Here is a 26,783-nt window from a genome sequence, read left to right as displayed (position 1 = left end):
CAATTCTGGAGTCGTGCAGCCCTCCACCGGCGGGGTAATCCAACCGGAGTTCGGGATGCCGATAATACCGGACACGCCGCCCGATAACAACCAGGTCACCATCATGGGGCATGTGGTTGACATAGCAAAGCTGAAAATGGTCCTGGACCTAATTAGTAATACGTCTGCTCACACTGTCACGCCGACAAGAGCGGCGGAAACTGTCCAGAAGACCAGGGCCCAAAATGTGACTCCGAGAGATTTGAACGGAGCGCTAGGAGAAGCTGACCCAAAAAGTCGCCGGAGCCCAAAGTGGGCGTGGTAGACCTAAGTCCTTCCCGTACTCATGGGAGGACAGCGTCCCCCGCAACACGAACGAGGCATACCCCAAAGGAGCCGAGGAGTCCGACTCGGCGAGTTGGAGAAGAAGTCCAAGTCGAAGAAAGAGCCCCTCCCGCTACGAGGAGAGGAGCCGGGTTAGGAATGCGAGGAGCCGATCGCCACGTGCCATCCGGCATGTGATCAGACAGCCCCTCAGCGCCTACGTCCTAGAAGTCCAGGTGCCAACTAAGCTCAAGTTGCCACCCATATCATACAAAGGGGAGGGTGATCCAGCCGACCACGCTGAGGCTTTCGAGTCTCACATGTCAGTATGGGAGCAGCCCGATGAAGTATGGTGCCGAGTTTTCCCAACAACATTGCATGGGATGGCTCAAAGTTGGTACAAGGGGCTCCCCGACGGCTCGGTGTACTACTACGCCGACCTAAGGGACGCCTTTTTAGCCCAGTACTCTTGCAACAAGAGAAGGGCCGTGGAGACATCGGACCTCCTAACTATCAAACAGGAGGGGGGCGAGTCTCTACGAAGCTACATGAAGAGGTTTGACGGAAAGGTCCAACAGATTCGAGAGATTAATCCCGAACTGGCGGCCTTCGCGCTGATGAAGGGCCTCCCAAGGGGAGATTTGAAAAATGAGCTCATTAAGTGCGGAGGCCTGGGCTTGGATGCCGCCAGGAAAATGGCCGACCAGGCCATCAAAGTAGAAGACTATCACAAGACGTGGTTAGGCCCCAACGAGGCCGAGCACTCAGAGAAGAAGAGCCGCCGGGAGGGCAACCTCGATGAAAGACGCCGTGACAATAATCGGTCACGGTCTGACAAATCTGCCAGGAGACAGGACTCGACGGGCGCCGGGGGGAGTTCGGGAGCGTACTACAAAAAACGGTGCAGCGATCACACCCCCTAGTCGTGTCGGCCGCCGAGGTATTCGCTCGAGCAAGAGTGAAGGCCGAAGTGGGAAAGGCCCCTAGGCCGAGGAGTGACGGTGACACGAGCCAATACCGTGAGTACCACGGCCACACCGGACACTTAACCAACGACTGCCGACATCTGAAGGACGCCATTGAAGAGCTGATCCGGAAGGGGAGCCTCGGCAAGTATCTCGCCAAAGGCCAGAAACCGAATGCCGGCGGGTCAAACAGCAAATCCGTCTTTGAACGGATAGGAGTAATCCATGTTGTCATCAGAGGCAACGGGAACGATGGGTCCGCTCATGGACACAAACGGCAACTGAATGAGCCATGTCAGGCCGTCAACTTTGTGCCCAACACAGCCACCCCCGCTCCCAAAATCCCCGATATGACTATCGGACAGGCGGACTACGAGGGAGTCATTGCTCCTCACAAATACCCACTCACAAACCACACCGAACATAGCCAACCATTTGGTGAAGAGGTGCCTAATCGACACGGCGCCTACACAAACATTATGTACGAGAGAATGCTTTCTCGGCCTCGGTGCTCGAGAGTCGAAGATTTGAACCCTGCACCAACCCGCCGTACACTTTTAAAGGGGTCGGCCTGGTACCCCTGGGGTCGGTCAGACTGTCGGTAAGGTTCGGCGAGGGAACTGCAGCCAGGAACGTGATGTCTGATTTTATAGTTATCAACGGCACATCTGCCCACGACGTCCTCATAGGCCGGGTCACTTTGAGTGAAACCCAAGCCGTAATATCCGTCCGGGCCTTGACATTAATATACGTCTCGGACCGGGGGGAGGCTCATAAACTCACCTCGAAGAACGAGAAGGATCCCGGCGTATGGGAGATACACACTAACGGCCCTTCCACGACGGATAGCTCGAAGGCCAGCGTCGTTATCATTAGCCCGAACGGAGATGTGTTTGAGCACGCCTTGGAGCTCACCTCCTCGACCTCAGACAACGAATGCAAGTACGAGGCAATGATAACCGAGTCGGGCTAGCCGAACCGCCGGGCGTAACACGTCGTGGTAAAAACAGATTCGCTCTCATTGACCAACCAGATCAAAGGAGAATACAAGGCTCGGGACTATAAGACGACGAGGTATCTAGAGAGGGTGAGAGCCGGCGCTTCAAAATTAAAATCCTTCCAGATACAGCACACTCCCAGGCCCGAGCACGACCGAACCATTAGCATGGTCGAAGGAGCTGAGACCGAAGAGGTGGAGATTGACCCAGGCCGCACCGTAACCGTCGGTACCAACCTGGAGCCAAAATTCGAGCCAAACTCCTGGACTCGCTAAGGGAAAACAAAGACGTCTTCGCCTACTCGGCGGCCGAGATGCGGGTGTGAGCCGGGAGGTGATTATTCACAAGCTGAACGTACTCCCCACCGCTCGCCCTGTCAAGCAAAGAATGAGGAACTCCTCAGCCGAGAAAGACGAGGCCATCAAAGCCGAGGTAGACAAACTACTTACGGCGGGCTTTATTATGCCTTGCACCTACCCGGAGTGGTTAGCCAATGTTGTGATGGTAAAGAAGTCATCGGGGGCATGGAGGATGTGTGTAGACTTTACCCAACTTAATAAAGCATGCCCCAAAGACTGCTACCCTACGCACGGATAGACAAACTTAATCGATGCCACGGCGGGCTACACCATGCTAAGCCTGCTAGACGCCTTCTCGGGATATCACCAGGTTTTCATGGCTGAGGAAGACATGCCCAAATGCGCATTCATCACCGCTAACGGCACATACATGTACAAAATGATGCCGTTCGGTTTGAAAAACGCCGGCGCAACGTATACAAGGCTAGTGGACAAAGTGTTCCAAAATCAAAAAGGGCGAAACATTGAGGCCTACGTCGACGATGCTATTGTAAAAAGCAAGTCCGACAAATAACACCGGCCGATTTACACGAAACATTTTGTTCACTAAGGAAGTACAGGATGAAGCTCAACCCAATGAAATGCAACTTCGGTGTCCGGGCGGTAAATTTCTCGGTGTACTTGTCGGTGCGGAGGGCATCGATGCAAATCCAGACAAAGTCCAAGCAATCTTAGACCTACCGGAGCCAAGGAATCGAAAAGAGGTTATGATGCTTGACCGGAAGAATGGCGGCTCTCGCCCGTTTCATCTCGGTCACCGACAAGAGCACCCCATTCTTCAAAGTTTTGAAAGGGAATAAAGACTTCACTGGGGGAGGAGCGAGCACGGCCTTCAAGCGCTTGAAAGCTCATCTTCGACTCTCCCAACTCGTCCGGCCGATCTTTGGGGAGACGCTATACCTATACATAGCAGCTTACCTCGGCCACGGTCGGTGCAAAGATCATCGTGGAAGAAGACAAACAAAGAACACCCAATCTACTTTGTCAGCCATACACTGTTGCCCGCCGAGAGAAATTACCCACTAATCGAAAAAGCAGCCTTCGCCGTCGTCGTTGCCACGAGGAAGTTAAAACCCTACTTCGACGCGCACCCCGTGACGGTCCTAACCAATCAGCCGTTAGAGAAAGCTTTGGAAAAATTCGAGCAATCCGGCAGCTCATCAAGTGGGCAGTGGAACTCTCTCGGCTTCGGCATTCAATACAAACCAAGACCTTCGATAAAGGGGCAAGCACTTGCAGATTTCCTGGCCGAATGCACGTATCAAGAAGAACCAAACCCAGGCGTATGGGAGGTCTACACCGACGGCTCCTCCACAACGAACACTCAGAGCCGCATCCTCATCATCAGCCCAAACGGGGACGAGTTCGAGTACGCCTTGAAATTCACCTTCTCGGCCTCGAACAACGAATCCGAATACGAGGCGGTGATAACCGGGTCGAGCTAGCTAGGGCTCACGAGCAGAGCACATTGTGTTAAAGACAGACTCACTGTTGGTTACTAACCAAATCAGAGGGGAGTTTGAGGCTCGGGACGACGGAATGGTAAGGTACCTAGAAAGGGTAAAGGCCGACATAGCGAAATTGAAGTCTTTCCAAATCCAATGCGTTCCCGATCCGAAAAACCGGGCCGACGCTCTCTCCAAACTTGCCACTCAACCATCAAGAACGTCACCAACCGTCGGTAGATATCCGAATGCGAAGAGCATCACTGAGACCGACGGCATGGTGGGCAACGTAGAAGCCGAGACAACGTGGATGACTCCGATAATGAAATACAAACTTACAGGTGAATTACCGGAGGGCCGCAATCCCTCGGCCAAAATGAAACGGATCGCCGCCAGGTACTTAGTGTTCGAAGGAGAACTGTACAGAAGGTCCGTAATAAGGCCACTTTTGAAGTGTGTCGGTCCACCGACGCAGAGCCGAGCATCGACAGAGATTCACGAAGGCATCTGTGGACACCACATGGGGGCAAGAACGCTAGCCCACAAAGCTCTACGAGCCGGCTACTTCGGCCCACCATGCTTCAAGATTCCGAGCAAAGACCAAGAAGTGCACGAATCGCGGATGCATGCCCCGTGTACACGCTCCCTCCAGGGACCTACAACCGGTGCTCGGCCCTCTTCCCTTCGCACGGTGGGGATGGACATGCTAGGACCATTCCCAACAGCCTCCGGAGGAAGGAAGTTCTTGATCGTCGTTGTTGATTACTTCACCAAATGGGTTGAAGTCGTAGCGATGACTGCGAAGAAGACCACAGCCGTCGAAAAGGTAATCTGGGAAAATGTTATAACTCGTTTCGGATTACCCCAAGTTATAGTATTTGACCACGGCCGAGAGTTCTGGAGTGACCTGATTATGAATTGGTTAGAAGAGCTTGGTATCAAGTTTGCATACTCCTCCGTCTGCCACCCACAGAGCAACGGACAGGCAGAGGCGGCCAACAAGACGATCCTCAACGGTTTGAAGAAGACAGTCGAAGACCTTAAGGGAAGATGGGCCGATGAACTACCCGGCGTCCTATGGTCCCTTCGAACCACGGAGAAAGAAGCAACGGGGTACACCCCTTTCCACCTAGTCTACGGTTCCCGGCGATCCTACCGATCGAAGCAACGGTGCCAACATTCAGAACGGCTACCTTCAGCCCAGTTGAAAACGAGGATGGCCTGAAAGCTTCCTTAGACCTGGTCGAAGAAAGCCGAGATACAGCACGCCTCAACTTGGCAGTGTATCAAAGCCGGATGAAAAGAGCCTACAACAGAAGAGTCCACAAGAGGGATTTAAAAGTGGGAGACCTAGTCCTAAGGAAGTCAACTGCCACCAACAAAGGAAATATTCATGGTAAATCGACGGCCAACCGGGAGGGTCCCTACAAGGTGATTGAAGAGATGAGACCGGCACATACCGGTGATGACATGGGAGGTGTGCCTTTGATGAGCCATTGGAACACCGACAACTTGAGGAAATACTTTGTATAGCGGCAGAGGTGTCCAAACCCATTGTGGACACCCCAACGCATGATCATAGCAAACGAATGAATCACCCAACTTTTCCATCGAAGTGTTTGTCACTCAAAGAGAAGAATCGCCACCGAGCCATTAACCCCGATTACCTCGGCCTCGAGAGCGACGGGACACAATGACCGGTACACTAGAAGAATCGCTATCGAGCCATAACCCCGATTACCTCGGCCCTAGCCGAGAGCGACGGGGACACAATGACCGATAAGCGCTATCGAGCCGTAACCCCGATTACCTCGGCCAAAGCTGAGAGCGACGGGGACACAACGACCGATATGCTAGAAGAAACGTATACTCGCAGCGGTTGAGACGCGAGTCCGCGGTCAATATGCCTACGATTCAATGCTATCGAGCCATTAACCCCGATTACCTCGGCCCTAGCCGAGAGCGACGGGGACACAATGACCGATACGCGCTATCGAGCCGTAACCCCGATTACCTCGGCCAAAGCCGAGAGCGACGGGGACACAACGACCGATATGCTAGAAGAAACGTATACTCAGTGCAGTTGAGACGCGAGTCTGGAGGTCAATATGCCTACAGTTACGAATGCTATCGAGCCATAACCCCGATTACCTCGGCCCTAGCCGAGAGCGACGGGGACACAATGACCGGTACGCTAGAGTAAATACTAAAGACGTTAACACAGTTGTGATGCGCGTACTAACTGCCTCGGCCATGCCGCCGGTAAAAACAAAGGCACTCAATTAAAAAACGCAAAGAGACAAATGAAGGATGATGATCAAAGTCCCGGCCAAAGCCAAGGACCAAAAGATAAAATTGTTAAAAATGATTGCAAGGAGAGTACAGACGACGGCCGTCCCCATGAGGATAGCCTAAACTCTACCTACCAAAGCTTTACAAAAAGCAAGGAAACAAAGGAAAACAAAAGGTTACAGACTTAGGATTTGAAGCGCCAAAAGATGGCGGGAGAGAAGGCTCAATAGTTGGCCCCGAACAGCTAAAGCTATCCGAGACGCCGGGTGAGTCTGGTGACGACCGCCCGTCTCCCTATGCCTGCTGCTGTCCTCCATCAGCAGCAGCAGCTTCTCCGGTGGCCGGCTCGGAAGAGGGCTCTACATTTTCAAGTGCTTTCTCAGCCTCCGTCTTCCCCGCCGCCGCTTCGTCTGCAGCCTTAGCCATCTCGTCCAAAAGCTTCTCAAATTCATCCCACGGGAAAGAGCCCTCGGGGACAAGCTTCCTTATTGCCTCCCTGGTCGCCTCCTCGGCCTGGTCCCGGAATTGGGCGCACATTTTTGGGAGGAGTTCATCTTGGAGCATGGCAATGTCCTTCTCCTTTTGAGCAATGACAGCCTGCGCGTCCCTAAGCGCCTCCGCCTGGTTGTGGAACTGATTCTTCCACTTTTCCCCCTCGGCAACCGCGGCTTTATGAGCGTCCTTGTACCTATCCCGCTCCTCCATCATCTTGGCGAGCGCCATCGCCTTCCTCAACTTTGGCCCTCTCGGCCCCCGCCAGCTTCTCAACCTCCTCCGCGCGCTTCTTGGCGAAAAAGAAATCCAGTTTAAACTTCGCGCCTCCCCTTTGCGGCGGAGAGGTCAAGTCTAAGCTTCGCCATCAGCGGCGCAGCTTGGCCCATGGTTTTCTCCTGCTCCGCGATATAGAAGCCGGCTTATTGGGTCCACTTCGCCACCCTCTTATACATTTTCGGACCCTCCGCCACAAGCTCGGAGGCGAGATGTTCGAGCGGAGGAGTCAACAATGACATTTCCGTCACCCGCCGTCTCGATAGCCCTCTCGGAAGCTGCTTCCCCGATTGCCGTTCAATAAGAACGGCGGTCGCCGAGGAAGGATCTGCAAAAAATTTGCACAAAGCATCCATGTCACCGTGCATTGACACATCGTAAAGCTTCTGGTGTCTGGGATGTCCAAATAACCAGCTAAATCCGAACCACAAGTTAGATCCGTACCAGTTTGAGCCCTTTTTGTTCGAGGGCCGGATGGATCGGTTTTCTCCCGAACAACGGAAGAAGACGGTGGCTCTTTCCTCTTCTCCCCAACAACGGTAGAAGCATGCGGCGGCTCCTTAGCAATGGTCACCGACCCCCCGGTAATATCAACGACCTCCACAGGTTCCCTCTGAACCACTGGGGTCGAAGAGGGAGCAGGCACAGACGCCGCCGTCGCCCTGGGCGCAGCCCTCTTCGTTCTCTTTGGCACGCCTCCGAGAACCCTTGCAGGCCGCCACCGGATCCACCCCTTTTAACTGCTTATCCATGAGCTCGTTGGGAGACGGTCTGCGATCGCGCAATTCAGCCGTAGGATGCCGCACAACTACCTTCCCGTCCTTATCAAGGCCTAACCGCTTCAAGATACTCTCGCATGCATCCTGGCCAAACCGGTCTGCAAAAAGAAAACCAAACAAGAATTACACGACAGGAATAGAACATAGCTCTAAAAAACAGGAGCATAACAGGCAAAAATAGGCCTCACACCGACCCCACTCACCCCGGGCCGAGGGCCGGATGAGGCCGACGTGACCGAGCAGCTCATCTTGAAGAATAATCTGAGTCGGGGCAGCCATCCCTTCTCGGATCGAACAATTTTGACGCCCGCTCCTCATCCTCGCAAGAGGAACCTTCGAAGCGTCCATTTTCACCTTACCCCGGGAGGTACACTCCTCATACTCTTCCCGGTTCTCACACCGCAAGTAAACAGGGCTCTAGAAAGACCGGGCAATGGGTAATCCTCCGACTTGGACATAAACCCACCGCCGCCGCCGCTCTTTGCGAAGTAAGCTTGTTCACGGAGATGTAGCCTCGGCTCCGTCTCGTACGCCGTACCACCCCACCTTACCAAAGAATTGACGGTCGAAGACTGTGAAGTCGGCGGAATAAGTTGACCGTCGGGATCTCCCCCTAAAGAGACAAAGCCACACAAAGCCAACTATCGTCCTCATGGCCGCGGATGTAGTTGGGCCACCGCGACGTTCATAGCTCGATAATGGCCACGACGTATCTATTCGAGGAAACCGCAGCCCATACTCCGGATGCCCGATGTACACGCCGGTGTGACCCGGTGGAGGGCAACAGACCGCCTGACCCTCTTTAGGAATAACGATCTTATACCCCTCACCGAATGAGAAATGGCCTCCGAAAAGTGTCCCGCCGAACAACCGCCGAACTTATGGAACCAACCACGTTCAAGACCAGTCGTACAGGCTCGCCATGATCCGGGACAGACGACCTCCCACCATCGGAAGGGGTCCCCTCATCCTCATCGCATCCTCACCTCATCCTCCCGTCCCTCCGTAATTGGTGGATCGATCATGGGAGAAGGAGACCTAGGGCCCCCAAACCTTATCGGAATGGCGTCTAGAATCTCCTCCCCATCAAGACGCAACGGAAATCCTCCGGCGCAAAGTACTAGTCCCGGCGCCGAGTGGCGACATAATAGCAACAATTATTTAACAAAATAAAAAGAAGAAGTTTGTTTGTTTACCTTGAAGAAAAACACTCGCCGAATAACAACTCGAATGTTAGAAGACAGAAGCCCTTGCAAGTTTAGAGAAGAAAAATTTTGGAGAATGAAATTGGTGACCAATTTCACGAGCAACTCGCCTATTTATAGGGAAAAGCCCATGAAGCAAGACCAATCGTGAGAACGACCCGTATGAAGCGTCAACCAATCAAAGATGCGGACACGTGTCGGACATGCAACCACAGGATGTCAATCGTTGCAACAGTTGTGTCAATCAATGCAACAGTGACCAAACGTCTTCAACACGCCTATTCAAATCTCTCCGCCTATTCACCTTCCTCAACAAATTCCCATGCACCTTTTCTCCGCCGGCCACATGATCGACCAAGCTAGACACCGCGGCCGGGGGCAATCATAAATAACCGCGCCTCAACCCCTGCCTCGTCTCGGCTCCCTTTTTTTTTCCACATCGGATGCCCAATACACATCCATGTGGAGGGGGGATATGGTACGGCCTAAGAAAGACTAGGCAGAGCGGAAGAAGCCGCCGCAGAAGAAGCCGATGCAGAAAATTTTCTACAAACTACTTGCGCGCAGAATATACGCTCGTACGTACATCGAAGCCCATACCACGGCATGACTACGCCGGGGCAAATTGATGGGGCATATTCTCACACCGCCGACCAAGTCAACATATTGAGCAAGGTCAAAGATGTCCACAAAGAAGTCAACGACTTAGACAAATTAGCCGTCGTGACCCATCGGCTGTCGGCTGGTCTCGGCATGGCAACTTGCCGGTAGGGGCACATACCCGCGTACTCACATCCAAGACCCCTCGGCGGTGAGTCAACAGGCCCGCCGGCCGCCACAGTCCCTCGGCCGAGGGGTAGATCGATCTTTCCACCTGCTAGCCACTTGGCCACTTGGCCACTACGTGACAAAAGGTGAAGTCTATAAATACTCCTCAACCTTCATTGAGGAAGGGATCCCATCCAATCCAGAAATATACAACTTGACCTAAATACACTATTCATCTGGTATAATCTTCCTTATCTCTCTACAATATATTCCTAGCCAATTAGCATACAACTTATACCTCTAAGTTTACTGACTTGGGCGTCGGAGTGGGTACGCTTGGCACAAAGCCAAGCCCTCAGTTCGTTCATTGTTGCAGGAGAGGCCGAGAGGAACGATAAAGACCAAGGGAGAATCCAACTCAAGACATCATTCTACAAGCCACGGGTGGTAACGATACTTGCTCTGGAATTACACCCGGAACAACTATTATTACTTTCGTAACAAAAAAATTGAGAAAATTTAGAAAGTGAAATCATTAACTTTGTGAGTAAAAAAAATATTTTGTTAAAATATATTTCAGCACATTACCCAATTCACTTGATTAATTGTCAACAAAGCAAAATACGATAACAGGAATATGGACAGTTAATTAATAAATAATACTATTTTATAGAGGGCTGATTTATATCGACGACGTTTTAGTAAATATCGACGACGTTTTTCATAAAAAAGACGATGACTGCCCTTTTGACTTTCTCTCTCTAAAAAAAATTCTCTCAAACTCAACTAAATTAAAAACAAAAAGCAACAACAATTAACAATATGTCAGCCTAATTAGTTCATGACATTAATTTTGTAAATAACATATTGTTAATTGTTTGCGTAAATCTGAAATTTATACCCCCTTTAACGTTCAGCCATGGACCAAACGTTGGAAATCAACGTTTGCCGTGGTCCAAACGTGGGAAACCAACGTTGGCCGTGGTCCAAACGTTGGAATCCCACGTTGGCATTACGGAAAAAAAAATTAAAAAAAATCTCGTGGCAAACGCGTGGGATTCCAACGTTTGGACCACGGCCAACGTTGGTTTCCCACGTTTGGACCACGGCCAATGTTAGTTTCCCACGTTTGGACCATGGCAAACGTTGGTTTTCAACGTTTGGTCCGTGGTCGATTGTTGAATCTCAACATTTAGTCCATGAACTAGTTCATTTTTTTTTTAAAAAAACCGTGTTTAATACGTTTATTTGCCGATTTTTTAAATTTATTTAAGTTTTCTAGTCGATGTGCGTTAATTTCTAACATCTTTTAATTGGTTTAATGCAATGAGAAATCGAAATGTAGTTGATTTTTAGTAGAATTTGAGAGAAAATTGTTTAGAGAGAGAAAATAGTGTAATTATGCAAAGGGCATTATCGTCTTTTGGAATGAAAACGTTGACGATATTTACTAAAACGTTGACGATATTTACAAATCCGGATTTTATAAGTAATTTATTTATATATAAAAAAAATTATATAAACCGTGCATGCACGGGGTCTAAACTAGTTCCTAAAAAAGAAAAACAAAAACTATTGGCAGTAAAAAGAAGTGGGGGAAAACAAGGGACGGGAGTTTCTTGGGGAAGAATCCACAAAAACAACGGTATGCACAAGACACCTCATTAATTTCACCCTATTTTTAACACCTCATTAATTTCTTCTATATATATTTATAAATTATTTCTCTAACTTTCCTCCTCAATTCTCTCTCTATCTAAACCCAAAACACACACACACACTCTCTCTCTTCTCAAACCAACCAACCAACCATGACTGCCTTCAGGGGAAAGTACGCCGGTATTTTTCCTCATCTCTTCTTTTTCTTAGATCTGTTTTTCTCACTATTACTTTACTGTTTCTTCTACGGTTTTTCATTTTTCCATTTTCTTAGTTTGTTTTGTTGTAGTTCAGATCGTTAGTTTCGATTTAGCACGCATTTTTGTTATTAATTTCTACTATTTACGATGTGCTGTTTTTGTTATTGTGTAATTGATGTTATTTATTCCTGTTCTAGTTAGATTTTATGGATTTAATTTTCCATTTATTGAATTAATAATTGTGTATATGGCGAATTAAAATATCGAATGAATACGGCGTATAATTTATTGTGTTTTATGACCTTATATGCCTAAAATATGTTATTTTTCTTATATAATTGTTAATAGAAGTTAATATTTTGGAGATAAGCTTTTATTCGATTTATTAATGCATTAAATCATCAACTAAAGTTTTGGTTGAGATGATTTTCTCATATGGTATCAGTTCGAATCCAAATCTCACAAGTGGAATTTCCGCAGTGATCGAATTTGAGTGAGGGGTGTTTTAAGCATAAAATAATTGATTAGGTATTAACCGTCAACTTCAGCTTTTAGTTGCGATGGTGTCACACAAATTATGTTTTATTTATTTATTTTCATTACCTCATTGTCAATGAAATAAGATATTGTGATTATGATTTTCCTTTGTGTTTGTTCTATTTTCAGGTTTTTGTATGATGTTGTGAAGTTTTTGATTAGGTTCTTGTTTTGTATTTTTTCGTTTGTGTTAGAGATTGATCAGAATAAGATCCTGAGGAGTTATATTGTGTATTTCTTTTGATATTGATGTTCTATGGTTTTGATTTTTTTTTGTTGCTTTCATGTCGAGATACATGTATTGATTGTGGTTATGTACTTGTGGAATGGTTATCCTCTGGATCAGTTCTTGTGTTTAATTGATATTGCGACAATGATTATCTAAATGCAATTTTAATCTGAGAAAGTGTCATGATCTGATTGCAGATGAGCTGATTAAGAACGCTGCTTACATCGCTACCCCTGGCAAGGGTATTCTTGCTGCCGATGAGTCCACTGGTACAATTGGCAAGCGTTTTGCTGGCATCAATGTCGAGAATGTTGAGACCAACAGGAGGGCTCTTCGTGAGCTTCTGTTCACTACCCCTGGTGCCTTCCAGTACCTCAGTGGTGTCATCCTCTTTGAGGAAACTCTCTACCAGAAGACTGCTGCAGGTGAAGTTGTGGACTTGTACTTCTTTTTTGTATTGTTGTGATTATTATAATGCGCAAGTTTTGTTTAAGATGGTCTTGCGACGAGTTAGGTCATAAAATGAAAGTAAAAAGGTCATAAAATGGCAAGTGTCCGAATGAAAAGGTTTACAAGGACGAGTTTACAAAGTTTTGTGATCCAACGGTTAAATTCTCTTATTTTCACTTGCATTTTCAGGAAAGCCATTTGTTGAGGTGATGAAGGAAGGTGGAGTCCTTCCCGGTATCAAGGTCGACAAGGGTGTTGTCGAGCTTGCTGGAACCAACGGTGAGACCACCACTCAGGGTCTTGATGACCTTGGCAAACGCTGTGCTCAATACTACTCTGCTGGTGCCAGGTTTGCCAAGTGGCGTGCTGTCCTTAAGATCGGCCCAACTGAGCCATCTGCTCTCTCAATCTTGGAGAATGCTAATGGGCTAGCTCGCTATGCCATCATCTGCCAGGAAAATGGTCTAGTCCCAATTGTCGAGCCCGAGATCTTGGTTGATGGACCCCATGACATTGATAGGTGTGCCGAGGTCACTGAACGTGTGCTTGCTGCTTGCTACAAGGCTCTTAATGACCACCATGTTCTCCTTGAGGGCACTCTTTTGAAGCCCAACATGGTTACCCCAGGATCCGAGAGCAAGAAGGTGGCCCCAGAGGTTATTGCTGAATACACAGTCCGAACCTTGCAGAGGACAGTCCCACCAGCAGTGCCTGGAATCATGTTCTTGTCTGGTGGACAGAGCGAGGAGGAGGCTACCCTAAACCTTAGCGCCATGAACAAGCTCCAGACCAAGAAGCCATGGACCCTCTCCTTCTCTTATGGACGCGCCCTTCAGTCAAGTACCCTGAAGGCATGGCAGGGCAAGGAGGAGAATGTCAAGAAGGCCCAGGAAGTGTTCCTTGCTAGGGCTAAGGGCAACTCGCAGGCAACACTAGGAAAGTATGTTGGTGGTGCAGGAGGAGCTGATGCAGCGGAAAGTCTCCATGTCAAGGATTATACGTACTAAGCTCAGTGTTTGTTCAGCTTCCTGGATTTTGAGTCCGGTGGCGTGTTTTAGACTGTTAATCTTTGTCTTTGCTTTTTTGTTGACATCTAAATAATACTAGTATTATGGATTTGGAGGTAGATCTGTCCGGTACCTAAAAAGTTGTATGGTTTCGAGACTTGGACCACTTCGAATATACATCGTAGTTGATTTTGCTTGCATTTCTGAATCTTATTATCAATTTTCTGTTAGGACATTAATCCGAATATACATCGAAGTTGATTTTGCTTGCATTTCTGAATCTTATTATCAATTTTCTGTTAGGACATTAATCCGTTGCGGGGAATGGTTGCTTAGAAAACTATCAAATTGGTACAAGTGAAACACAAATGAGTAAGTGACCTAAGAGCTAGGTATCACGGACACTTCTCGTAATCAGTTGTCCTGTGTTCAACACCGTGTCGGACACACGCCGAAACGTGATAAAGCCGTCTCTAACTTTCTACATTTATTTGGGCACGTGTCCGACGCTTGTCCATGGTATTTGGGCCGTGTCCGACGTGTGTCCATGACATTTGGACATCATTTGAGATGAATGATGTTCTTTAAACGAGAAGATGCGTTTGGATGGTAAATGAAAATGAGTTATAATCAAGGGCAAATTTTACCTTCATTTATTTAAATTTAATATCAAATGATTTTATAAAAATAAAAATAAAATTGAAATTTATAATTATAAAATATATATTTTATTAAATTTAAATAACGTGTCCCGTGTCCTAAATTTTATGGGATGCCGTGTCCGTGTCCGGGTGCTACCTAGCCTAAGAGTATGAACAATAGAGAAGAAGATATGATTCTCTTATTTTTTTTGTTCACCCTCTTATTTTTTGATACATCACTTCTTCTATGAACTATTTCCATTTTTACTATCTTCATCCTCTTTTTATATATTTTTATCCACAATAGAGAGGATCCTCTACCCATTTATTTACATTTTAACTTATAACAAAATAAAAGTATAAAAAATACAAATAATCAACATGGAATAATATAATAGAATAGTTGACACAATGATTAATGTTCTACTTCCTCTAATTTTAGAGGAAGTAGTGAATGTTCTATGCATACTCTACAATCCAACCTAATCCGATTCACACTCAATCCAATTGAGTCGTTTATTAGGACTACTAACAAAAAACAAAGCTAAACATGCAATTTTAACTTTTCATTCTTATACTCCTTTGTTGGATTCACCTTATTAAGGAACAGTTGAAGACAAGAGTAGCAGGCTAATGAATGAATCAAGAAGAAGTAGAAAAAAAAAAAAAATCAAAAAAGGGTTGAAAAACTGGTTTCAGTTAACCATTTTTTCGGCCTCGGTTCAAAAAGTCCAATAAATTAAAGTCAAGGGACAGCGTGACACATGGACGGACACTGAAACATGCAAATATTATTCGCAAAATTATTGTTGTGATGCTTTGAAGTTTGATCTAAACGGTCTAGTTTTCGTAATCGTGAAGAAGCACTCTCAATACATAACGCTTCTCAACTCAAAAAACACTGCAACCATACCATGTTTTCTCCCACCACTCTCCACACCGTCCCCGCGACTGCTACAACAAACCATATATTGGTATTCCCATACCCAGCCCAAGGTCACATGCTAGCTCTCCTAGACTTAACCCATCAATTAGCACTTCATGGCTTCAAAATTACCATTTTAGTCACTCCCAAAAACCTCCCTCTCCTTAACTCCCTCCTTACAACCCATCCAAATTCAGTCAACCCTCTAGTCCTACCTTTCCCTACACATCCAAACCTTCCCTTTGGTGTTGAAAATGTCAAAGATATTGGAAATGCCGGAAATGCCCCTATCATCTTATCCCTCAAAAAACTTGAGGAACAAGTTATTCAATGGTTTCAATCTAACCCTTCTCCTCCTCAAGCTATTTTATCAGATTTCTTCCTTGGGTATACTAATAATTGGGCCCACCAACTTGGTATACCTAGATTTGCTTTTTTCTCAACAAGAGCATTTTTGTCATTAATTATAGATCATGTTTTGGAAAATATTGATACCTTGTGGAATTTGCATGAGATTAATTTTCCAAATATTCCAAGATCTCCTACTTTTGTTCATCACCAATTACCTTCTATGTTCAAAGCTTACAAAAATGGTGATACTAATTGGATTAGTTGTAAAAATTCAATGCTTGAGAATTTCAAGAGTTATGGGATTGTTTTTAATACTTATTATGCTTTGGAAGCTGAGTATTTGGATTATATTAAGATGAAAGTGGGTCATGATCGGGTATATAGTGTCGGTCCATTAAATGCAATTGGTTTGAGTCGCGTCAATCCAGATTCGGGTATCGGGTACGATGTTCTAAATTGGGTTGATAAATGGTCAGATGGGAGTGTTTTGTTTGTGTGTTTTGGGAGCCAGAAAATGCTAACAAAGCCTCAGATGGAAGCTCTAGCATTGGGATTGGAGCGGAGCGGGGTCCGCTTCATATGGGTGGTTAAGGCAGAAACGAGTCACATGGTCCCTGACGGGTTTGAGAAAAGGGTTGCTGATCGGGCTTTGATTGTTCACGGGTGGGCTCCGCAGACGGAAATACTAAGCCATAAAGCGATTGGTGGGTTTGTGAGTCATTGTGGGTGGAACTCGACTTTAGAGAGTATTATGGCCGGGGTTATGATTTTGGCTTGGCCTATGGAAGCTGATCAATTTGTTAATGCTAGGCTTTTGGTTGAGGATATGGGCTCAGCAGTTGGGCTTTGTGAGGGTGAAGATACGGTGCCGGATTCGGAAATGTTGAGTCGGGTTATTGAGAAGTCAATGGGCCGAAATATAGTACAAAGGGAGAGGGCTAAAGTAATTAGGGAGATGGCTTTTGAGGCAATCAAGTCCGGTGGCAGCTCCATGAAGGATTTGGACGCATTGGTGAAAAAAATTTAAGCATTATTAAGTTAAAATACTATACCTAATTAGTTGATGATCATGTACTCTCGTAGTTATAAAATCGTTTTATGGTAAAATAAAAATCGTCTTATGGCAAAACAAGCTAAATAAGAGGTAGTCCCGCTATAATGCAGTACGTAGTATTTTTGTAAGATGATGTACAAATTTTTATTTAAGACTAGCAAAATAAGCAGTGGTCAATGCTCAGCAGTTTGGCTTTTTTTTTATACATAATTTTCGTATTCTATCTTGTGTTCTACTATCTCTTTATTTGACATGTAATACTCCACTAAATTGAAGACGTTATTCGGGTGAGGTAGTCCCTTGAAGAGGTCTATTGATAGACTTAAAATCTGACTAGTGCTTAAAGGGATTGAAAGTACTACTCATATCAAACAACTGCACTTTGCATTTTCTTTTCTGGTTATCCATGCAAAAGAACTCCATAGTTAAGCGTGCTTGGCTGAGATTAGTCTTAGGATGGGTGACCTCCTGGGAAGGTTCCCGAGATGCGCATGAATGAGGACAAAATGCGCTGGAAAAGACCTGTGTTGATTTGTGTGCCATGTACACAGGCGAGCTACAGTGAATGACCGCTCTCGATCTTAGGTTTGGGCCGGGGTGTTATAAATGGTATCAGAGCAACCCTGCGACCGTGTGGTCAAGAGTACCCGGGTCACCCACCCAGCAAGGGAGGATTTTAGGCTTGGCTTCGGTCAGATGCTTCCAGGCGCAACTAGGCCGCTTCCAGGCGCAACGAGGACGTTGCGTTCTTCAAGTGGGGTGTGTAATACTCAACTTAATCGAATACATTATTCGGGTGGTTTAGCCCATTGAAGAGTTTCAATGATAGGCTTAGAATTTGACTAGTGCTTAAAAGGATTGAAAGTACTACTCATATCAACAAAGTATATTTATTTTCTTGTTATCCATGCAAAAGAATCACACAGTTAAGCGTGCTTGGCTGGGAGTAGTCTTAGGGTGGGTGCCCCTGGAATGTTTCCGGGATGCGCATGAATGAGGACAAAATGTGCGGGAAAGAACCCGTGTTGATCTGTGTGCCATGTATACAGTCTGACGAGCTACCATGAGTGACCGCTCCCGACCTAGGGTTTGGGCCGAGGTATTTCATGACATATAAGCAATAAACCTTAAAAATAAGTACTTAGATATTATAAAATGATGAGATGTTAAAAGATTAAGGCAATGTGACACAAAAGTTGAACAGAAGATCCAAACAACTTTTAACTAGTGTATTATTTCTCAGATTTCTAGATTTCTCACAATAAGTCGCAAGTATTATTATCATGTCGAGTAATATTGGGAATTGTTATTCATAATATAAGCAATATTTATCGGAGGCAAAGTATTAGACACTTGTCATAGGATTTCTTGGCTTTACTACGATCATCTACATATTTCATTCGTCCGGTCATTGTCTACCTTTGATTTTGGTTCATAGATTAAGGAGAATGATTGAGAACATTTGTAAATATTTTGATTGAATGACAAGTGACTAAAGAAGATTGTGGATATCAAATAAAAAATATTTCCAAAATAGAAATGTAAACAAATAAATGAGATACTGAAACAGATGAAGTAATAATGACGAAATGTAATGCATAGTTTTTTTATTTTTTTTTTCTTTTTTGAAAAAATCCGAAAAGGTATTACTTCATAGATAACGTTCATAGATCGAGCACGATACAATCAATAATGTTTTGAGGCGCACCATGGTCCCATCTTCTGCAACCAACAAACCATGGGTCAACATTAGGGCTGAGCAAAAAAGTCCAAACCGCATTTTTAAACCGAAACCGAACCGAAAACCGAATTGTGGAGTCCGAATATTCGGTTTTTTTCCCGGTGCGGTAACCGAACCGGATTTTTTACTATAAAAACGGAGTGGATTCGGTTGTAGAAAATTCAAAACCGGTTTCTTTATTTTTATTTTTTTTGAAACCAACTGGTTTCTTTTTTAGAAACTAAAAGTCAAAAATAATGTAAACTCAAAACCGGAGACCGGTTTTTAAAACGGTAACCTAATTTTTCTATGTGTTTCTATGCATTTGATTGTGGATCTTTCTTGAAACCGGTTATAAAAACCGGAGCGGGTAAACCGGTTTACGGATCCGGTTTTTAAATTCCGAAAAAACCGGTTAACTGGATTAATCCGGAGCGGATTAGGTTTAGGAAAAAAACCATTTTTTTTAAACCGGTTACCGAACCGGTTTACAAAACCGGAGCGGATAACCGGTTTTGCTCAGCCCTAGTCAATATGTGCTAACTCATGAGCAACGCAATTAAAGTTTCTACGAGTGAAAGAAAAAACACAACTATGAAAAGAATTACAACCATCAAAAATCTCGTCATAGATTAAAAAAATATCACTTCGTCCTTGTTTCCGCTTTTTCAAATTGTTGATGACATTCAAGCAATCTCCCTCCACAGCAACACGCCTCATCCCTCTCCGTTGAACTTCACGAACACCTTCCACTACTACTAACGCTTCCGCCTCCTTCGAATCCCGCACCTCATTCTCCTGCATAGTTTTAAGTACCAATAAAATTAAGTCTTCACTTATTCTAATCTTTCTATTTGTGTTTTGGTTGGTTGGCTGATGTGACCATAATTAGAGCATATTTAGTCCCCGAATTAGCCTTGTTCCCATGCTTTTTAGTGCATATTTGGGTCATTTATTGTCTTTAGTTCTTTGTTTTGCATATTCTTTGAGGTTTTGTGTCCTTGGTAGGAAAGGAGTGCAAACCTTGAATTTTCATGGCAAAATGAGACTAAATTTATTGAATTCAAATGACCAAGCATCAAGGAGAGACAAGATTAGAAGGCCTTTGTACATACTATAGTAGATGGGCAATGATGAGAAAAGATCCTTGCATCCCCGAGGAAATCCTCAAGGATTTTATGAAGAAAAAGGAAGAAAAGAAGAAGGAACGAGACTGCCTGGCAATCCGTGCGGATTGCCTTGAATCCGCCCGTCCACCACGCCACAATCCGAGCGTCTTCTCCAGAAGACGCCCGGGCAAAACCACCCAAAGACGCCCGTCTTTCCCTTCTGGACGCCCGTCCAGAAGCTGCCAAATCCGCCCGTCCCGTGCTAAAGACGCCCGGATTCCCAGACAGTCCCATTTCGTCTTCTACAAGCTTCAAGGAAGGATGCACATCTTTTTCTAAGAGACCGGAGTCTCCCTAGAGACCGGAGTCTCCCTAAAAGACCGGCGATTCCTCAACAAGGGACTTAATCGTCATTTAAGCCCTTAGTTAACCCTAATTCATGCACCTAATCCCCACTATAAATACCCCATTAGTCTAATTAGAAGAGCATGTTCTTTTTAGCAATCTTTAGTGTAGTTAATATTAATCAAATCTCTCTTTAATCTTGTAATCAACATTTAATCAAGTTTTAATACAAGTTTTATTTCCTTAATCTCTCTCTTGTTCATCCTTTATTTTGGATAATTGAAGATTATTTGGGTTATTTTTGGGAGATTGACAACCTTCCAATCAAGCATCAAGTACTTCTTTTATTCTTTGCTTTATTATTGGAATCATTAGTAAGTATAATTCTCTTAATCCCTTTTTAATTATTGTTAATCACTTTCATTTATTAATCATGTTTTGCCTTGTTGCTATGATTGACAACCTTGCTAGCATGTTAAACATAATAATGAGTGAGTAGTTTCCTTAGCTAGGGTTAATGGGTAATTAGGGGAAACCAACATGGGGAATGATTCATGCTTAAATTAATATGCTTTCATAGTTTATTTGCTTGCTTGTTGTGATCTCAACTTATGCACATGTTATACTTGATGAAAACTGAGCCTATGAATCCTGCCATTTTTTACCCATCACCTATCTTTTCAATGAGACTTGTAAGACATAAACCAACTCGAGTCTCATTAGACCATGCATATTGTTGAGTAGGGAAGATTAAGTCGACTTGTAGGTGTTGTACAATCTAATCGATTCGGCTCCGGGACCCAAACTTTCCTAGGATTGTAAGATATAAACCAACTCGATCCATCACAACTATAATTGCTTGCTTATAACTTGAGAATATGTTTGTATGATCAATTCCCATGAATCCCCTATGACCCCATGACACCCTAGTGCTTTTTATCAATTGTTTACATCCCTTTCAATTCATCTTGCTTGTTTACTTTTATTGCTATTTAGTTTAGTGATCTTCTACTTCAAATCCCAATTGTGACACCCTTAGACACCACTAGTTGCAATAGAAATCTCATCTCAATTTCCGTCCCTTGGGATCCGACCTTTACTTGCCTCTTTACTAATTGTAGAGTTGTTTGTGAAGTTATAAATTGTGTTTTGGTCTAGGTGACCCCACAAGGGAACACGACCATTGGCACTCTTGCGAGTGCACGTCCGTGACAAACAATTGAATTGTATATCTAGCCTTTTTTTTTGACAATCGGGTTAACGAGACCTGCATATTAATAGCACGCTTAGCTATCCTATGAGCGGCTTTATTACAAATTCTAGGAACATAAGCAAAAGAAATACAATGAAAGTTTGCCGCTAGTTCGGTTATATCGTCAATAGTGTTCCTTGTCCAATGTTTGAGTTGAGAGAACCGTAGGACTTGGGCAAGAACCTGAAGACAATCGGAGAAAATGTTAATATGGAGGATGTTGCGCGAGAGTGCCCACTTTAAGGCTTCCCTAATTGCCAAAGCTTCCGCTTGTTCAGCATTCTCCGCCATTCCTTTGATACAGAACTCAGAAACAATATCATTATAAAAAAGGATGCATCCGCCAAACCCAGCAGCAAACTCCTTAGACCACGCCGCATCCACATAAATATGAGACCGAGAGCAACTCACAGAACTCTGAATCAGAGGAAAGGGTACTCCATTCCTAAGATTAGTCAAGTCCTCCTCCATCGGTGTTTGGAAAGCCATGGACCCCGGTTTCCCATCTTCAACAGAAATAGCTAAGTTAAGAGCGTCTTGATAAAGAAAGATAGCACCAATAGGGGAGCACTCGGTACTATCAAAAATTTTTCTGCACCTTACCACCCAAATAGAACAGAAGGTACACAAAAAGGAGAGACAAGCCTCATGATTATTATCAGCCTTAAAAAGAACAAAGAGCCAATTGCAAACCCAAGACCGGAGACTCAAATTATCCTTTGATTGTGCCCTAATCCCCAGGAGACTTCCAGCCCAAACTCTGTTAGCAAATGAACAGTTCCGTAACAGGTGTTCCGGTGATTCCGTTTCTTGTGAATCACAAAGCACGCAAGTAAAAGGACCATCAAAGCCCCTCCTTAGGAATCCTTCCCCAGTGGGTAACGATTCCGTGAGAAGTTTCCATAAGAGAATGATCCAGCTTTTCGGCCTTGGCAGAGTAAGGATTTTTAGAAAGACACCCATACATGCAGCAAGAACTCTTGATCGGTCCTTCGGGGAAGCTGAAGTGTTCCAGTAATTTTGAAGAGCAATGTGATAGCCAATCTTAACTGAGTAATTCCCAAATGACGAGGCAGACCAATAGAAGATGTCGCTGCCTTCAGAGCATCGAATTGGAATAGCAAGAATGTCCTTAATGGAAGTTTCATCAAAAGACATAGACACAAGTCTATGGTCCCAACTGTTGCTGTTACAAATAAGATCTTTGATTCTCAAATTACACAAGTTGGGTGAATCAGTAAGAAGCTCAACACATCGTGGTCTCGGCACTATTCCATGAATCCATTTAGTATTCCAAATACCAAGGTCAGAAAATGGGGAGAAGTTCCACGCTAAATGAGGTTTGATGAGTTGAAGGCCCCAAACAATATCTTTCCATCCCCACGAAGAATTACTCTTACCATCGTTAAAAAGCAGATCATCATCACGCCACTTTAGGCCATATTTAGCACCAATAGACTTACAGAGAATAGAATCTGGGTGAGTGATCATTCTCCATCCAATCTTTGCTAGAAGTGCTTGATTGAACTCCTTCATACGTCTAATACCCAGACCACCATTTCTTTTGGGTTGACTTAGGAAAAGCCTACTACACCAGCTAATAGAGGGAGATTTCTTATGACCCGCCCACCAAAAATGTGACAAAATAGCATCTAATCTTTTTGTCACACTTACCGGTATTTTGAATACCGATAGAAAGTAAACCGAGAGGGAGGACAAGACAGAAGAAATCAAAGCCAATCTACCCGCCGGCGATAGAAGAATGCAATTCCATGAAGATAATCGCTTCCTAACCTTATCAATGATAAACTCAAAAATTTCCTTTTTACTTTTAATCCCGCCTGAGAGTCCCACGTCCGTAGGAATACCCAAGTAAGATCCCAAATTAGTGCCACACGGTATGTTGAAGGTTTTCAAGCATTTTCGAGCAAAGGACAGACTAGAGCTCGAACTTAACATCATAGAGGACTTATTATCATTAATAACCTGGCCGGAGGCATGACAATAATCCTTAATAACTTTTTCAAGGCTTTCGCAACTCTTAGAATTACCTTCAATAAAGAACATAGAATCATCCGCAAAGAGCATATGGGAGATAGGGATACTATTTCTGCTGATCTTTATTCCTCGTATGATCCCCTCCTTCTCCACACGTAGAATGTTTAACGAGAGAATTTCCATGCATAAAACAAAGATATAAGGGGAAAGAGGATCGCCCTTGATACCTGTCGTTGTGAGTACCAAAAATAAAATTTATATTTCCTATTAAGACTAACCTAGGCTAGTGGTAACAGGGTCGAACCACAAGGAGGCAGACGTAATTTCTAGCTGTCTAATTAAAGTCTAAGGTAACGATTGTAGGGGTTGAATTGATTTGGTCTATGGCTAAGAATAAATAAAGACAATAAACAAAAAAGACGAATTAAACAGAATAAGAAGGGGTACTAGGATGGTCGGTTCATTACAGCTTCGGCGGCAGCATATTAAGTCGGCCTGAATCGAACACAAGTGAGGCGGGAAAACAAGAGGTCCTCTCGGTCCACTCTTAACAAATAGCATCTTTCGATCTCGCTATAGGTCCCTAATATCACTAATACTGAATCTCGTCCTTAAAAGTGACTAACAGTCTAAACTATACCTATCTTTCGATCTCAGCACAGTCTAGTCGATTTAATTGGTGATCTAATAACTTACCCTATCTTTCGATCTAATGGGTCAGCCAAAAATTAAGCATCTAACTGGTCGCATGAATTCGATTCGTTAAATACAACATTAAAACAATTAAAACGAAAATAAAACCCCACGAGGTCAGTCGATCGACCAAGAATGTCAGTCGATCGACTGACACGCGAATCAGGCCGTGTTCAATCTATTGCCGCCTATGCTATAATTCGTCTACATCCTAGCACAATTGATTTAGCTACTCATGCTAAGGGTAAAAACAATAATAACGATGACGAAACTAACTACTGAATTCATGCTTGAAACGATAAAGTAAACAATTAACATAAACAATGAATTGGTTGCGGGAATCTAGCTAGCAATTCTATACTAATGATGAAATAAAACAGTAAACTGAAATTAGGACAGATGAATACCGAATTTGCAGAGGAAAGATTAGGAATAAGAACCAAAGATCCAATGCTTAACAATAATCCAAACCCTAATTCCAAAACTAAATATTATTGTATGAAAACTTGAGTCTAAATCGAGATACGTAAACTGAGTGTTTATGTTACGTTATATAGCAAACATACGTAACAATTATTATCAAAACCTAAAACTTAATGGGCTTATGCTTCCTCATTCTTTTAATTCTCGTCTGGAATAACAGTTTGGTCGATCGACTGAGAATGGTGGTCGATCGACTGAACCTCGGTGTACAGTAGCTTCTGGAACCCGATGGTTGGTCGATCGACTGAAGGTAGTGGTCGATCGACTGCCTGAGCTGCTACTTTACTTTTATAATCTCGTGGACTTGTCTTTTGGGCCTTGAATTGCGCACCAAGCTCGTTCCTCAAGTGAATTCTTCACGTCATATGCAATGCAGGATACTCGGGGATGGATTCAGCTTGATTTCCGCTGGATTCTTCACATTTCTGCAATAATGTACAAAAATACGGAAGTAGACGGAAATAGGGAGAAATGTAGCATAAACTACATGAATGAGCTCTGAAATGCGTGTAAAATGGGATGTAAAACATCATATAAAAGACACGCATCAAACTTCCCCAAACCAAACTCTTGCTTGTCCCCAAGCAAGAACTAGACTCGATCTAATTACCTAATGGAACGAGTTCAATCTCAGAGCGAAATGCAACATGTAAAGCCTAAACCAATTTAATGCACAACTAACAATCAATTAGCAAATGAATCATGCAAACGAGTTATGAAGTCGTTAGAAATATTGCTAATCCGTTAACTATAGAGACTTAGCAAATTGGACTCTCACGGGTCGCTCAAATCACTCAAATAACCACAGGTGAAAATAAGAGGATAGAAAGAATTAATTTTGTAGTGACTCTCACCTAACTACGACCCATAAGAACATGCCTGCAATCTAATATGAAAACAATCTCTACAACCGTACATACGCATTCCAACCAACAAAAGACCATGACACATGCCGAGGTATATATGTGGATATGTGAGGTATGGGTAAGAAGAGGCAAAACATTTATGGAAAAGTGGAGGTACAGGTGATCAAGCTAGTACCAAAACGGAACCAAATGGCAATATCCTTCTTCTTGCTCAAAAAACAAATGAAACGGTGCTATAGCAAGCACAAATCTCACAATCTCCAGGTATAAAGGTAATCAACTAACTCCCCATAAAATATGAATAAAACATGGGAGCAAAAATCGCCAAAAGATAAGGATTTGAATTATGCGAATTGATTCTTTCTTTATCACGAACCTCGGTCGATCGACCTAAATGGGCAGTCGATCGACTGCTTAAACAGTACATAACCTTTTTTTTCATTTTTTCGAATCATTTTTCATCTCTTTTTTTTTCTTTTCTTTTCTATTTCTTTCTTTCCTTCATTTCGTTTTCCTAATAACGTCTCAACAGAGCATATGCCACCAAAAATGAGTAACAATCCCAAGGACACGGACTACTAGCTTGACAAAGGACAGGCTAAATGTAGGATGTAGTAATGGGACAAAAAGGCTATTTTTGGCAGTGTGGAGCTTATGGGCAAAACGAATAAGGGGAAACCTCTACCACATGTGTCAACAAACCACAAACCGAATGCATACAGGTATTAAGAAGATCAAGTTCATATTTATGCACATTTATGTGACATGCCTCATAAGGAGTACTACTCACAATCCTAGATAAACTGGTCATGAATGTCACCAGTTATACGGCTCTAAATCTCAGAATATATAATGTAGATTGCCAATTTTCAAAGTCAAGTCTCAAGTCCAGCAAAAATTAACGAAAACTCGTAGGTATGCATTTACGATTCTACTAATAACATGTCAATCTAGCAAGGCTTAGGCATAAACAGCTGAAAATGCAATGTCATCATTGAAATACTACCGTTCCGACTCGACCTATATGCTAAAATAAACGTGCATTATTTTGAAATTTCTGAAATTGTTCAATTTTTTTGGTATTTTGTATTCATATAAAATGAAATGAACAATGCAAAACAGAATGTAAACGTGAATGCAAGCAAGTGATATGCGACGCAAAACCCTTCCCCAAACCAAATCGCACAATGTCCTCATTGTGCAAAATCATGTAATGAAGAAAAATGGAAAACGGGAATTGCGAGAAAATTAAATAAATAAGACATGAAGAGGAGATCAGGAACTCACAAGACTTTCAACAGAAAAAAAGGAAACCCTCCCAAAACCAAATGAGCTAGGAGGTTTCGGAGCTAGCTAAGCGATGCTACTAATAAATACCTGAA

General features: G+C 44.0%; 3 protein-coding genes across 4 annotated transcripts in view; 2 read left to right on the top strand and 1 right to left on the bottom strand.

The window, feature by feature from the left end:
* The window catches only part of LOC141647622 (fructose-bisphosphate aldolase, cytoplasmic isozyme-like), a 293,648-nt gene extending 279,484 nt beyond the window's left edge, over positions 1–14,164 (top strand). For both annotated transcript variants that reach the window (XM_074455894.1, XM_074455893.1), the window contains exons 2-4: positions 11,665–11,721; positions 12,705–12,932; positions 13,147–14,164. In XM_074455894.1, coding sequence (XP_074311995.1) covers positions 11,694–11,721; positions 12,705–12,932; positions 13,147–13,964 — 1,074 coding nt within the window. In that variant the 5' untranslated portion in view covers positions 11,665–11,693 and the 3' untranslated portion in view covers positions 13,965–14,164. The remainder of the gene's footprint in view (positions 1–11,664; positions 11,722–12,704; positions 12,933–13,146) is intronic.
* Positions 14,165–15,369: 1,205 nt separating this feature from the next.
* Positions 15,370–17,138, top strand: LOC141647617 (UDP-glycosyltransferase 89A2-like). The gene has a single exon (XM_074455884.1). The coding sequence runs from the start codon at positions 15,520–15,522 to the stop codon at positions 16,906–16,908; it is 1,389 nt and encodes a 462-aa protein (XP_074311985.1). The 5' UTR covers positions 15,370–15,519; the 3' UTR covers positions 16,909–17,138.
* A 2,042-nt stretch (positions 17,139–19,180) lies between these two features.
* Positions 19,181–23,542, bottom strand: LOC141649034 (uncharacterized). The gene is made up of 2 exons (XM_074457736.1): positions 21,377–23,542; positions 19,181–19,453 (listed from the first exon to the last, which is right to left on the bottom strand). Exons 1-2 carry the CDS (start codon positions 23,540–23,542, stop codon positions 19,181–19,183), a joined length of 2,439 nt encoding a protein of 812 aa, XP_074313837.1.
* Between the last annotated feature and the right edge of the window lie 3,241 nt (positions 23,543–26,783).

Source organism: Silene latifolia, chromosome 3 (genome assembly GCF_048544455.1).
Source record: "Silene latifolia isolate original U9 population chromosome 3, ASM4854445v1, whole genome shotgun sequence".
In the NCBI taxonomy this organism is placed as follows: Eukaryota; Viridiplantae; Streptophyta; class Magnoliopsida; order Caryophyllales; family Caryophyllaceae; genus Silene; species Silene latifolia.
This window is presented reverse-complemented; position numbering and strand designations above follow the sequence as displayed.

Coding starts and splice junctions, on each gene's coding strand:
- LOC141647617 (XM_074455884.1), top strand. CDS start 15,520: ATGTTTTCTCCCACCACTCTCCACACCGTCCCCGCGACTGCTACAACA.
- LOC141649034 (XM_074457736.1), bottom strand. CDS start 23,542: ATGGAAATTCTCTCGTTAAACATTCTACGTGTGGAGAAGGAGGGGATC. Junction 19,454..21,376: donor AGCGTGCTATTAATATGCAG/GTCTCGTTAACC, acceptor AAAACTATGCAG/GAGAATGAGGTGCGGGATTC.